Here is a 14,786-nt window from a genome sequence, read left to right on the forward strand (position 1 = left end):
AGTCAGACGTTTTAATGAGAAACAGTTGAGTGTATCTGTAATATTATACATGTATTTCTCTGAATGTTGATATCCATAATCACACCTTGTACAGGCATGACATATAATGTAATTACATTTTAACTCAGTACAGCATTTATTCAATATACAAATATACAAATAGTAATATGAACAACTTTTCTTTTTCTTTATAATGAATACAATTACAAACATTATTAAACAAAAACTGAAACACAAGTCTTTGTTATTTCAGAAATACTGTATACTATAATTTCATTAACAGTTACATGACGTTTGACTGCAGGTTTAAACAGATAAAGCTGCCTTTTCACAGATCCACCGCTTCTTTTCATCACAGCTCACTGATTTCCATCCTTCATTGTGGACAGAGATTACACATCGACCATCAGTGGCAGGTTCAGTCATCCAGGAGCTGAGGAAAAAGTTTGTTACAGTCAGTTCAATTCAGCTTTATTTATTTAACATACAAAAACATCTCAAAGCACTATATAGACATAATCAATTCAAACCAATTCACTCTGATCCAATTAAAACACATTAGTCCACTTTATAGTAACTGTGTTCATACAAGCCAGTTCATAAAAAATATTATTTCAAATCAAGACTGAAAGATTTTAGAACTCAAAGTGATGGAAATGTTGTGTCTCTTACGTGTTAGCTAAATCACTTCCATCAACCCACTTCCATTTCCCATCTTTTGCTCTCAGACCGATCCAGTATCCTTTGAACCCAGAACTGCCCCAACTGTAACCACTGACAGTTTTCTGACAAAAAAAACGAAGTTATCAGACATATTTAAATTATTAACAAACATAAAGTTCATGATTCTTTTCTTACCTTTTCATTGTCATCAGCTACAACAACCAGGTGTGAACCTTTTCTTCTGCAGTCTTTTTGAGCTCCTTTCCAGTTTTTCTGACCAGCAGGATTATGGTCATTTATTGCATAACAGCTGGACTGACTGTGTGACCAGCCGCTCTCACATGTTTTACATGTTCTTGCTGAAAAAACAAGGATCAATAAGAGACATGTTTACTGTGTAATGATATTATTAATATTCATTTTTAACATGAATGTTTACAGTAGGTAAGTGAACATACGGCTGTCTTGTTGTTGACAGTAGGCATTGATGCTCCATTGAGCTCGACTGGTGTTGAACTGAATCATCTTTGCCTCCAAGTTTTGAATTTGTTCTGTTAGCTTTTTCTTCTCTGTCTCCAGCGTCTGGTTTTGTGTCTCCAGGTTGCTCTTTTGATCTGTAAGGTTCATTTTTCAGTCGTCAGGTTTCTTATCTCGTTTTTTTTAACAGAGATTGGGATTTTTTCAGGTTTTTGAACACACTTAGCTGGTCTGTCACATTTCTAAGGTTCCTGGTCAAGTTTTCTTTCTCTGAAGTTAGACTGCTGATGTGGGAGTTCAAGTTGTAATTCTCTTCCTGTAGAGACTTCAACTGGCTCGTCAAGTCATGAATAGATACAACTGCAAAATCAAAACGATATCTTTAATGGGTGAGGGTCTTATCCATTTTTGTTTAGCAGATCACCACAACTAAGCAATGTCATCTCTGCCCTTTTTCAAGTTTTCCAGACTCCTGAGAGCTAAAAGAAAATCAACAGAAATCCCTCAAAAACGATCCAAACGCATAAGCTTCTTTATTTTTCTATATTGTCCCACTTCCAATGTTTTTAAAGTTCACTCAAAAATTTATAATAGCTTTTTACTGTTGATAAATACGTCATATAAACAGGAATAATAAAATAATTGTTGAAGGATTCTTCTTCTATAGCCAAGGATTTACAGTGTTCTTCCTTTCAAAAAAGTTTATTTATGCTTAGAAGCTCAGCTAACGACATTATTTTGACTGGTGTTCCCTGAGCTGCTAAATCTTGCATTAAAACTGGCCTTATTAATTCAAAGTATGGAACAAATGGATATAATGTACTGAAAATTGAAAGGTAACAAAGAAATGATTATAAATTAGTGGCTATGTAATTGTAACCCCTTTAGCTAAGTCCTGCGTGTCAGTGGTGTGTCTGGTTATTGTTTTTAGTTTTAATAATACTATAATAATAATACAATTCATGGTTAAAATATGATGGATGCCTTTTTTTCATACTCACTGTAGACAAACAATCCACCGACTCCCAACGACAAAATGACACAAGCAATCCCAAAACAATAAGCCAACTTTTTAAAGCAACTTCTTTTTTCAGCTTCCTTGTCTGGCAGGGGTCCTGCTGAGGTGAAACAGAAATAAACATGTCACTTTTACTGTCACTGAATCTGCTGTTACCCCTTTTAATTCAACACTTTCCCTGCAAGTTACAGCTCAGAAAATTAATAATATCTAAAAAAAACTGAAAAAAAGTAAAGAAACAAAAAGTTGAGGAGGTTTTTGATAGGTTAAAGCCTCGTATCATCATCATTACATTTCTAAACATACACATAACAAACACACAGAAGCCTGTTAAAGTCTCCACAAGAAGATCCAGAGATTTATGCAGTATTCTGTTTGCAAACTAAACATTTCAAACAACATTATTTGTAGAATTGTAATTCATAAAAAGAACAAACAACAAAAGATTATTGTAACAATGTTGGAAACATTTAATGTAAAATACCTGAGGTGGCTTTCTGTTTGTTTGCAGTGGGTGCAGCTTCATTAGCATAAACAGCTTCTTCTTCAATTTCCTCTGAAAGATTCACAGATCACAAATACATTTGTCCAAAGTTAATTTTATCTTCTAAAGAGCTGCAACTGATGAGAAGTTTTAATCTGCCAGTTGATTCTTCATTCAGCGTCATTGTGGTTTACCAGAGTGTAATATCTCCTCATTATTTGTTTTACCCCAAAGAAATTCATGTTTAACTGATAAAAACATAACGTTAGTCAGTTTTTGTCCAACTTTTGTTCTTTGAGCGAAATTTCTATGTATAACTTTTTTCTTTCTCTGCTTTATTTCTCCTTTGTTTGAAACTTAGCTCACAAGTAAACTTAATGTTTTTGGATGGTGCGTATTACACCTTGTTTTCTGTTAATGAGGTATTAGATGCCAGTTATATCAACACTTTCAGACCTGATCTGAAGATTCACTCAAGAAATTCTTAGAATAAACATGGATTACATTTGAACATTGTAAAATAACTAAAAATCAAACAAAAAAAAAAACAGAAGCATTTACACTGTAAACCTACACAAGAAACAAGAACGTTCTGAAGTTATAATGTCTTATAAAGTGTCTTACCTCCAGGTACAGAGATGTTGGGGTTTCCAAAAGTGAAATTCAGTCTCTGTGCTCTTCTGTCCATTTTGAAAAAAGGGTCAACCTACACCTTGCATGAAGGCTGCAGAGGAAATGTAAATGTGTGCAAGACGTCAGTTTAATAGTGCCCTGGTGTTTATTTCTGCTTTGAGGATGTAACACTTTCCTGTGAGAGACTGTTCCTTATTCATTTACTGTCCCCTTTTTGTTTCATTTAGTTCTTTTTTGGTGTCTTCAGCTGCTTCTTTTGTGTCATTAACAGCTCAGTTTCTCAGATTTCTCCTTGTATCCCACAGGGCATGGTGGGAGGGAGGGGGGGCTGGGGAGTGGATTGCTTGGGGCTTGCTGGTCCGCCTGGGGTGTCCCACACGGGGCATTGTGGGTGCGTTAGGTGTGACATGACTGTGTGATGGTGAGTGCTTGTGGGTACGGTACAGGGGAGGGTGTGAGTGTGGGGTTATATGGGGTGCAGATTGGAGTAGGTGGGGGGTGGGGAGAGGGGGTCGATGGTGCCCTGGTTCCCGGAGTGTGCGGCTGGAACATCGGGGTATGTGCTGGCCTACGCCGGGTGGTTGTCTGTGGGGGCCTGGTCCTCCTGGGCATGGTGCGGGCCCTCTGCCTTTGGGGGTTGGGGCGGCTGCCTCTGGGCTCCTGGGGCCCTGGGCCCTTCGCTTGATCTGCCCTGGGTGGCCAGTCCCTGGTGGGTCCGGCGGCTGCCGATTTTGGCCCACTGGGACCTGTGCCCCAAGACCGTGGGGGGCTCTTGCTGGGGCTCTCCTCTGCCGCCCTTCGGGTGGCGCTGGAGTCGTCTTCATGGTGGAGTAGCTTGGGTTAGTGCTCCAGGGCTGCTGCTGAGGGCCCGGGTCTCTGGGCTGCCCTGGTCTGCCTCTGACCTCCGTAGAGGCATGGTTTGCACAATCTCACTCTCCACTCTTCATCACTGATCACTCCTTATTCCTCATGCTCTGCATGCTGACACAGTCACTGACTTGTCCAGTAGGTTTTTATACTAAGAGATAATTCTTTTTCCATTTTTCCTGTGAGTTAGTATGTGGTCGCTGTTATGCTACTTTCATGATATGGCTTTTGATTTGGTTATTATTTAAAAACTCTTAATGACTAGCAGCTCTGTTTGTTTTTTTTTTTTGTTTTTTTTGTGTGTGTGTGTGTTTGTTTTTGTTTTTTCTAAAAGTTGTAGGAAATTTTCTGGTGTGTTCATGTACAGGTGTAACAGTTTGTTGTCTGGTGTAGGTGTGGATTGAAAGGTCATTGCCTTCTGTCTGTGACGCTTTTGTCTCCTTTCTTCGTTCCCTTTCGCATCTTTTTGCTATTTCTATCTATTTCTGTCCCCTCTTATCAGGTCCAGCAAGATTACATAGATTCTGTGATTCAAAGTAAATAAATTTATAAATGAATCAGATTATCAAGAGGAGCCCTACCCATAGGCCTCCCCTTGGCAGAGCAAATTTGTTCAGCACGATACAGCAACCAGATTATCAGTTTGCTTGCTATGATGCTGGACAGGCCAGATAAAAAAAAAAAAAAGCAAAAAAAAAAAAAGCATTAAGACATTAAAGAAATGTTCAAGGTTATTAATCAAAAGATGCTGATGTTGATCTGATGATTGAAATGTTAACCCACTTTGAGTTCAGAGCAGTACAAATAACATCCTCTGTGGATCTGTCGACTCTTTACACAAACTACTGAGAATCCAGACTGGGGCGTTTTCTTTATTGTCCTGCACAACCAGTTTTTCAAAGCATTTCAGTACAATAAAAAAAGCTCATTGAGACCACAATTTGTGTTTAATTTGATCATCATTTTTGATCTTATCTTGAAATCGTCAGCCTGTGAAAACATGCATCTTATTTTCAGACTTCCTCTTTCATACTTCTATATTTTCAGCTACTTCTCAGGCTGATGCATTTCTTCCATCAAGTCTGTAACCTGCAAGAAACATTTTCTGTCTGCCATAATAAGACCTAAAAAATGGCAATTTAATTAGAAATTCAAGTTTTCTGCATCGTTTTTCAGTCTGTTTTATGGGGTGGGAGATTTAAAGTTTGAAATCGACAACAGAAGTTTCAAGGCTCCACTCACATATAAAACCACATCTTTCTTCCTGTAAGATGCTTTTTGCTGCACAGAAACAAGATGAGGCCTCAACAGATATTTAAGGCAAGGCAAGGCAAATTTATTTGTATAGCACATTTCATGTACAAGACAATTCAAAGTGCTTTACATTAAAACATTTCAGCAGGGTGCAGAAAACAATACAAGTGCATAAAAACAAAACAAAAAAAAGATTAAAGACATGCAATTAATGAAATAAAAACAGAACGAAGATGCTAAAATAAAATAGATAAAATGCAAGAAATAAAATTCCAGTGTGGGGAAAGACATTATTAAAACATGATTCTAGCTTTGAAGAACCAGATGTAGATTTTGACTTCTAAATAAAAACTAGTGAAATGCAGCAGAGAACAGGTGGGTCTTTAACCTTGATTTAAATAAATTGAGGGTTTCAGCTGATCTACAGCTTTCTAGGAGTTTTTTCCAGACATGTGGAGCATAGAAGCTGAATGCAGCTTCTCTATGTCTGGTTCTGACTCTGGGAACTGATAAGGAACTGGAACCAGTTTTTTTTTTTTAATTGAAGAAAGATTAGACACATCCAGTCATTAATCTCCTCAATGCATTTACCATGAGTCTATATGGGGCGATCTCCTGGTGACATTGTAATATATATCTGTGTGTCATCTGCGTAGCTATGGTAACTAATTTTGTTTTTCTTTATAACCTGTGCTAGTGGGAGCATGTAGATGTTAAACAGAAGAGGCCCCAGGATGGAACCTTGGGGAACTCCACATGTAATTCTTGTCTGCTCAGATGTGAAATTACCTATTTAAACAAAGTACTTTCTATTCTCTAAATAGGATTTAAACCAGTGTAGTGCAGTACCAGAGAGGCCCACCCAGTTCTCCAGTCGCTTAAGCAATATATTGTGGTCAACTGTATCAAATGCAGCACTGAGGTTCAGTAAGACTAAGACTGACATTTTTCCATCATCTTTATTCAAACATGTGTCATTAATGACTTTGGTCAGAGTATCTCAGTGCTGTGGTGCTGTCTAAAACCTGACTGGAAGACATCGTAGCAGTTGTTTTGTATTAAAAAGTTGTTTAGTTGATGAAAAACGGCTTTTTCGATTATCTTACTTTGAAAAGGAAGATTTGAGATCAGCCTGTAGTTGCTCATTTGTGTCTTGTCTAGATTGTCTCTTTTTAGCAGAGGTCTGATTACAGCTGTTTGTAGAAGTTCTGGAAAGAAGCCGGAAATTAAAGACAAGTTCACAATCTGCAACAGATCTGGCTCCAGAGTCTTTGAGACCTTTTCGAAGAAACCTGTGGGCAGGATGTCCAAGCAGCAAGAGGAGGAGTTCAGCTGACATAAGATGTCACCCAGATCTTTGCTGTTAATGGGATTAAACTGTGTCATGGTGCTTCAACTGGTTTTCGATGGACACAGTATGTCTGTTGAACCTGCTGTTGATGAACGAACTGCTTGTCTGATATTCTGGATTTTTTAAGTGAAAAAAAAAAAAATCTGAACATAACATGATGATACTAGCTGAGCTTCTCCATGACCCTTTTTATGTAGCTGTCATGATGATTCTGGTGCTACTGGCTATAATAATTATCTTGGTACTATTGTTGTCAAAATTTCATTCCATTAATGTTGCCTTGTTTGTTGCTGTACTGTTATATCTCTCATCAGCCCAAATATAAAAACTTTAGGTTTTTCCAACCTTGGATATACAGGGGGTCCTATATGGGGTTTCCTAATATCATAGATGAAATATTAATTTTATGTGTTAAAATGACAGGTGGATATTTTAATACTGAGGCTGCTCAACTAAACTAGTTTGTACACATAGGCAACTGTCCACATCTGTCCTTTTCTAGCTCAGAAACAGCTGTAAACTGGGCCAATGAGGAACTTTTCATTAGTCAAGGTTAAAAGCTGATGAGGAAACTTTGTGACTTCATCAGTGTGTCAATGATGTGATTGCGGTGTTTGAGGCTTGTTGTCTTATTTTACTGCATTTGGTGGGTCTTGCTGGACCAAACATATTGCCACAGATGTGTTGCTGCATGATAAAGTTTGGCAATTCCTCTTAAGTTTGGACAGTCTCTTATCTAGGTTAAGCTGACTTTTTCATTTTCTATTGTTAGTTAAATCGCATCAGGTGGAGTTGCTGTTTTTACTGTTGCAGCAAATATTGATGTTAACGTATTATAGGCCTATTTATGGTAAACTGACATCTCTATTATTTGCTGACAACATAACACAATCATGTTGTTTCAGATTAACATATGATATGATAGGAGTAGTGGAGTCCTGTATTTAAGCTGTCTATAACACTGTTGGCCTTGGCTTTTATCAATTGCAGCATGCCTAGAAAACTAGGCAGCTCAGGGAAGCAGCTCTCTGCTGGCCTGGATGAAGCCATTAAGCAGCAAGGAGGATGAGGAGGAAGATGATGAAGGAGAAAGGTCAGAGGCAAGACCAGAGTCATGTTAACAGTTTAAGGCCTTTTAATAATTAAAAATAAGTAATAATTACTTATATTTCTATAGCACTTTTCTAGATACTCAAAGCACTTTACAATGATTGGGGGACCTCGGGTTTTTAAAAATAAACTCTTCCACAAATTTTATTAAAACATGTAAAAATGTCCACTTTTTGTTTTGACAGTGCCAAATCTGGTACAAGCTATATTAACCCAGTACATTATTTTGTAGCCCCACGAATATACGTTATTTCCATGTTATGTCTTACAGAATTCAGTTATCTTGTATATACCGTTGTAGGCCAATAATGAAATGTTGACCATCATAAATACCCAGTTAGAATTTGTCTGCAGAACACAGCTAGTGGTGAAGCATTGAAGTCAGACTATGGCAGTTGCAGACTGGTGTTAGTCTTAGTGGTGTAATGCAATGACTCTTGTCACTAAGCAGTCTTACTCAAAGATGCATCACTCTATTCTCTCTACTGTCCCACAGTAGACCATCTACCAGCAAGTGAGATGAGGAAGATAAGGAGAGCAGTGCCAGATCAGTACCAGGTTCATGTACAGTAACATATTTCAATAAATTTGCAAGTACATAAAAGCATATAATGTTTTTTTTTTCACACTATAATTAAACATAGGTGGCAGTTCCATGCTCTGCCTGTCCCTCAAAATGTCTGTGCATGCCACTTTATATAAAGTAAATGTCATGCATACAGGTTTCTTCTCAAGTCTAATTTGCAACCCTTGTCTGCGGTTAGACTTCCTGATGGAAAACTTACAAGTTTGAAAGGACGGGTTAGAACAAGGGTCTTTCTAAGTTTGCATGTTCTCTCTATGTATGTGGGTTCTCTCAGAATACTCCTTCCTCCCACTGTCCTAAGACCTGCACATTTAGTTAATTGGTCACTGGACTTCCGGAAACACAAGGGAAGAGGAGAATTAAAAGTAGAGAGAAGAGATAAAGATACAAAAGACCTAAAACAGCCATAAACAGAAATAATAGGACAAGCGGCTGCAACACCTGAAGAGAAGCAGAAAACATCTTTGGCCTCTTTATGAAAACACAGAAGACAAACATCAGGATAACTTGTAGGAAGACACACAGTGAAAATCACGAACAACATAAAAACAACTACAACAGCATGTGTGTGCATGTAAATGAGTGTGTGAGTGCAAACACGAGCTCTAGATATGAATTGTGTTGAGTGATCATGCAAATGCAACCACATCCACTTTGAGGGTGAGAAGCAGACAGAGGCCGAGAGAGGGGCTGAGCTGATTCGGACACCCGTCTGCTGGGGTCAGCGTTAGTCCCAGTGCTCTGGTATTCTAACACCAGGAGGCCCCGATCCCCACAATATATAACAGAGCCTACACACATTAAAGAACACACTCTAGATTTACTGATTTCAAAGGATTTGCACTATTTTCCAAGGTTACTATGTGTGGTGTGGGCCTGTCTGGTCATTAGAGTGCTTTCTTTAAGAGTACGATTCCCAATGGAGGTGATCACAAAACTATGTATAACAGAAAACACGAGTGGGATGTCTAACCAGGTCTTCTCTTTAACACCTGGCTTGTCAGGGGGCTCAGTCAATGAGACTGTTACTAGTTTTAATGCTAAAATATTATGGATGCTATTGCTCCCATTAAGGTGAAGGTTGTCTCTGTAAAGAAAAAGTCTCCATGGACAAAATTCCACGCTGGCGAAAATGAGAAAAAGAGAGTGTCGGAAAGCTGAGCACAGATGGAGAAAAACAAATCTACAGGTTCATTATGACATGTATAAAGAGAAACTTCACTCTTATAATTCACAACTGAGGAATGCAAGGAAGTCCTATTTCTCTGACATCATTAGCAAAAACTGTCATAAGGCTCTAGCCTTATTCGCTGCTGTTGACAGGTTAACAAACCTTCCTGTGTCAGTAGCACCTGAACTTTATTCCACCAAGGCCTGCAATGAGTTCGCACAATTCTTCACAGAAAAAATCCTGAATATCAGACAAGTAGATGGTTCATCAACAGCAAGTTCAAACGACATACTGTGTCCATTGAAAACTATTATAAACACCATGACAGTTTAATCCCATTAACCGCAAAAATCTGAAGGACATCTTACATTAGCTGAACTCTTGTTGCTGTTTGGACATCCTGCCCACAGGTTTTTTCAAAAAGGTCTCAAAGACTCTGGAGCCAGATCTGTTACAGATTGTGAACTTGTCTTTAATTTCAGGCGTCTTCCCAGACCTTCTACAAACAGCTGTAATCAAGCTTCTACTAAAAAAGGACAGTCTAGATTAGACATTAAAGAACCACTACAGGTCATTCTCAAATCTTCCATTTGTAAGTAAGATCATGGAAAAAAAACGCTTTTCATCAGCTAAATAACTTTTTAACACAAAATAACTGCTACGATGTCTTCCAGTCAGGTTTTAGACAGCACCACAGCACTGAGATGCTCTGACCAAAGTCATTAAGGACATATGTTTGAATATAGACGATGGAAAAATGTCAGTCATTTGATACACTTGACCACAATAGATTACTTAAACGATGAGAGTGGGTGGGCCTCTCTTGCACTTCACTACACAAGTTAAAAACATATTTAGAGAACAGAAAGTACTTTGTGTCAGTAGGTAACTTTACATCTGAGCAGACAAGTTCCTCAAGGTTCCACCCTGGGACTTCTTCTGTTTAACAGACTCATGGTAAATGCATTGAGGAGATTAATGACTGGACATGTATAAACATTCTTCAGTTAAACAAAAACAAAACTGAGATGATTGTCTTTGGAGCCAAAGAGAAAGATTAAAGGTCACCATAAAGCTTCAGTCTATACATCTAAAAACCACCAACCAGGCCAGAAATCTGGATATAGTGATGGACTCAGACCTAAACTTTGAAAAGCACATTAAGGGAATCATGAAATCAGCCTACATTCACCATAAAGAATATTTTAAGAGTAAAAGGTCTGATGTCTGAGCAAGACCTGAAAAAACTAGTTTCCTATGTTGGAGACCCAAGTTGAAATTACACAAGGGGGCATTTTAACACCTTCCAGTTGGGTGAAATACTTTGTTCTGTGTCCCCTGTAAAGTCATACAGCTCCATCTGCTGGTCAAACAACAGCAGGAATTAAAAGTTAAACAGGAACCAGACCAGTCTTGTTGGTCCTCCATTTCCTGATAAATGACATCGCTGTAACTTTATCAAAGAAGATAAACAAAGTCAGACTTTCTAATGAGAAACAGTTGAGTATATCTGTAATATTATACATGTATTTCTCTGAATGTTGATATCCATAATCACACCTTGTACAGGCATGACATATAATGTAATTACCTTTTAACTCAAGGCAAGGCAAGGCAAGGCAAGGCAGTTTATTTGTATAGCACATTTCATGTACAGGACAATTCAAAGTGCTTTACATAAAACAAAGACATTACAGATATTTAGAATAGTAAAAGGCATCAACACATAATCAACACATAATCACAATAAAATAATAAATTACATTAAAATGATTAAAAGCAAGATAAGTTAAAAAAAAAAAAAAAAAAAAAAAAAAGTACAGCATTTATTCAATATACAAATATACAAATAGTAATATGAACAACTTTTCTTTTTCTTTATAATAAAAACAATTACAAACATTATTAAAAGAAAAACTGAAACACAAGTCTTTGTTATTTCAGAAATACTGCATACTATAATTTCATTAACAATTACATGAAGTTTGACTGCAGGTTTAAACAGATAAAGCTGCCTTTTCACAGATCCACCGCTGCTTTACATCACAGCTCACTGATTTCCATCCTTCATTGTGGACAGAGATTACACATCGACCATCAGTGGCAGGTTCAGTCATCCAGGAGCTGAGGAAAAAATTTGTTACAATCAGTTCAGTTCAGCTTTATTTAACATTAATACAAAAACATCTCAAAGCACTATATAGACATAATCAATTCAAACCAATTCACTCTGATTCAATTTAAACACATTAGTCCACTTTATAGTAACTGTGTTCATACAAGCCAGTTCATAAAAAATATTATTTCAAATCAAGGCTGAAAGATTTTAGAACTCAAAGTGATGGAAATGTTGTGTCTCTTACATGTTAGCTAAATCACTTCCATCAACCCACTTCCATTGCCCATCTTTTGCTCTCAGACCGATCCAGTATCCTTTGACCCCAGAACTCCACCAACTGTAACCACTGATAGTTTTCTGAGAAAAATAAAAGAAATTATCAAACATATTTAAATTATTAACAAACATAAAGTTCATGATTCATTTCTTACCTTTTCATTGTCATCAGCTACAACATCCAGGTCTGAACCTTTTCCTCTGCAGTCTTTTTGAGCTTCTTCCCAGTTTCTCTGACCAGCAGAATTATGGTCATTTACTGCATAACAGCTGGACTGACTGTGTAACCAGCCGCTCTCACATGGTTTACATGTTCTTGCTGAAAAAACAAGGATCAATAAGAGACATGTTTACTGTGTAATGATATTATTAACATTATTTTTCAACATGAATGTTTACAGTAGGTAAGTGAGCATACGGCTGTCTTGTTGTTGACAGTAGGCATTGATGCTCCATTGAGCTCGACTGGTGTTGAGCTGAATCATCTCTGCCTCCAAGTTTTGAATTTGTTCTGTTAGCTTTTTCTTCTCTGTCTCCAGCGTCTGGTTTTGTGTCTCCAGGTTGCTCTTTTGATCTGTAAGGTTAATTTTTCAGTCGTCAGGTTTCTTATCTCGTTTTTTTTAACAGAGATTGGGATTTTGTCAGGTTTTTGAACACACTTAGCTGGTCTGTCACATTTCTAAGGTTCCTGGTCAAGTTTTCTTTCTCTGAAGTGAGACTGCTGATGTGGGAGTTCAAGTTGTAATTTTCTTCCTGTAGAGACTTCAACTGGCTCGTCAAGTCATGAATAGATACAACTGCAAAATCAAAATGAGATCTTTAATGGGTGAGGGTCTTATCCATTTTTGTTTAGCAGATCACCACAACTAAGCATTATCACCTCTGCCCTTTTCAGGTTTTCCAGCCTCCTGAGCACTAAAACAAAATCAACAGAAATCTCTCAAAAATTACCCAAACCCATAAGCTTCTTTATTTTTCTATATTGTACCGCTTCCTTTTTTATAAAGTTCACTCAAAAATTTATAATAGCTTTTTACTGTTGATAAATACGTCATATAAACAGGAATAATAGAATAATTGTTGAAGGATTCTTCTTCTATAGCCAAGGATTTACAGTATTCTTCCTTTCAAAAAAGTTTATTTATGCTTAGAAGCTCAGCTAACGACATTATTTTGACTGGTGTTCCCTGAGCTGCTATATCGTGCATTAAAACTGGCCTTATTAATTCAAAGTATGGAACAAATGGATATAATGTACTGAAAATTGAAAGGTAACAAAGAAATGATTATAAATTAGTGGCTATTCAATTGTAACCCCTTTAGCTAGATCCTGTGTGTCAGTGGTGTGTCTGTTGATTGTTTTTAGTTTTAATAATACTATAATAATAATAATAATACATTTCATGGTTAAAATATGATGGAGGCCTTTTTTTCATACTCACTGTAGACAAACACTCCACCGACTTCCAACGACAAAATGACACAAGCAATCCCAAAACAATAAGCCAACTTTTTAAAGCAACTTCTTTTTTCAGATTCCTTGTCTGGCAGGGGTCCTGCTGAGGTGAAACAGAAATAAACATGTCACTTTTACTGTCAATGAATCTGCTGTTACCCCTTTTAGTTCAACACTTTCCCTGCAAGTTACAGCTCAGAAAAAATGTTTGAAAATGAATAATAAATAATAATAATAATAATAATAACAATAATAAAAAACAAACAACTGAAACAAAGTAAAGAAACAAAACGTTGAGGCACTTTTTGATAGGCTAAAGCCTCGTATCATCATCATTACATTTCTAAACATACACATTACAAACACACAGAAGCCTGTTAAAGTCTCCACAAGAAGATCCAGAGATTTATGCAGTATTCTGTTTGCAAACTAAACATTTCAAACAACAACATTATTTGTAGAATTGTAATTCATAAAAAGAACAAACAACATAAGATTATTGTAACAATGTTGGAAACATTTAATGTAAAATACCTGAGGTGGCTTTCCTTTTGTTTGCAGTGGGTGCAGCTACATTAGCATAAACAGCTTCTTCTTCAATTTCCTCTGAAAGATTCACAGATCACAAATACATTTGTCCAACGTTAATTTTATCTTCTAAAGAGCTGCAACTGATGAGAAGTTTTAATCTGCCAGTTGATTCTTCATTCAGCATCATTGTGGTTTACCAGAGTGTAATGTCTCCTCATTGTTTGTTTTACCCCAAAGAAATTCATGTTTAACTGATGAAAACATCAACATGGTTTTGTTGCAAATATTCTGTTTACTTACGTTTATCTTAGTTTTATTTTCAGTTGAAACATTTGTACATGTTTTAGTCAGTTTTTGTCCAACTTTTGTTCTTTGAGCCAAATTTCTGTGTATAACTTTTTTCTTTCTCTGCTTTATTTCTCCTTTGTTTGAACTTAAGCCACAAGTACACTTAATGTTTTTGGATGGTGCGTATTACACCTTGTTTTCTGTTAATGAGGTAATAGATGCCAGTTATCTCGACACTTTCAGACCTGATCTGAACATTCACTAAAGAAATTCTCAGAATAAACATGGATTACATTTGAACATTGGAAAATATCTAAAAAATCATTTAAAAAACAGAACCATTTACATTGTAAATCTACACAAGAACAAGAACATTCTGAAGTTATATTGTCTTATAAAGTGTCTGACCTCCAGGTACAGAGATGTTGGGGTTTCCAAAAGTGAAATTCAGTCTCTGTGCTCTTCTATCCATTTTGAAAAAAGCGTCACCATCCACCCTGCA

At 37.0% G+C, this 14,786-nt stretch overlaps 2 protein-coding genes across 2 annotated transcripts; both read right to left on the reverse strand.

The window, feature by feature from the left end:
* Nucleotides 1-303: 303 nt before the first annotated feature.
* LOC121641820 (asialoglycoprotein receptor 1-like) lies at nucleotides 304-3,339 on the reverse strand. Its single transcript, XM_041988141.1, has 8 exons — nucleotides 3,267-3,339; nucleotides 2,643-2,714; nucleotides 2,142-2,258; nucleotides 1,363-1,500; nucleotides 1,122-1,277; nucleotides 859-1,022; nucleotides 673-785; nucleotides 304-433 (listed from the first exon to the last, which is right to left on the reverse strand). The coding sequence occupies exons 1-8, from the start codon at nucleotides 3,328-3,330 to the stop codon at nucleotides 307-309; spliced, it is 951 nt and encodes a 316-aa protein (XP_041844075.1). The 5' UTR covers nucleotides 3,331-3,339; the 3' UTR covers nucleotides 304-306.
* Nucleotides 3,340-11,602: 8,263 nt separating this feature from the next.
* Nucleotides 11,603-14,786, reverse strand: LOC121641821 (asialoglycoprotein receptor 1-like). Its single transcript, XM_041988142.1, has 8 exons — nucleotides 14,693-14,786; nucleotides 14,000-14,071; nucleotides 13,452-13,568; nucleotides 12,669-12,806; nucleotides 12,428-12,583; nucleotides 12,165-12,328; nucleotides 11,978-12,090; nucleotides 11,603-11,738 (listed from the first exon to the last, which is right to left on the reverse strand). Exons 1-8 carry the CDS (start codon nucleotides 14,754-14,756, stop codon nucleotides 11,612-11,614), a joined length of 951 nt encoding a protein of 316 aa, XP_041844076.1. The 5' UTR covers nucleotides 14,757-14,786; the 3' UTR covers nucleotides 11,603-11,611.

The sequence above is a fragment of the Melanotaenia boesemani genome, chromosome 6, assembly GCF_017639745.1.
Source record: "Melanotaenia boesemani isolate fMelBoe1 chromosome 6, fMelBoe1.pri, whole genome shotgun sequence".
Taxonomy (NCBI): domain Eukaryota; kingdom Metazoa; phylum Chordata; class Actinopteri; order Atheriniformes; family Melanotaeniidae; genus Melanotaenia; species Melanotaenia boesemani.

Excerpts from the sequence above, each read along its gene's own strand:
- LOC121641820 (XM_041988141.1), bottom strand. The coding sequence starts at position 3,330 with ATGGACAGAAGAGCACAGAGACTGAATTTCACTTTTGGAAACCCCAAC. Across the intron at positions 1,023-1,121 it reads CTGTCAACAACAAGACAGCC|CAAGAACATGTAAAACATGT; the intron begins GTATGTTCACTT and ends TTGTTTTTTCAG. Across the intron at positions 434-672 it reads GGAAGTGATTTAGCTAACAC|CTCCTGGATGACTGAACCTG; the intron begins GTAAGAGACACA and ends CTTTTTCCTCAG.
- LOC121641821 (XM_041988142.1), bottom strand. The coding sequence starts at position 14,756 with ATGGATAGAAGAGCACAGAGACTGAATTTCACTTTTGGAAACCCCAAC. Across the intron at positions 13,569-13,999 it reads CAAAAGGAAAGCCACCTCAG|CAGGACCCCTGCCAGACAAG; the intron begins GTATTTTACATT and ends GTTTCACCTCAG. Across the intron at positions 12,807-13,451 it reads CGGTGGAGTGTTTGTCTACA|TTGTATCTATTCATGACTTG; the intron begins GTGAGTATGAAA and ends TTGATTTTGCAG.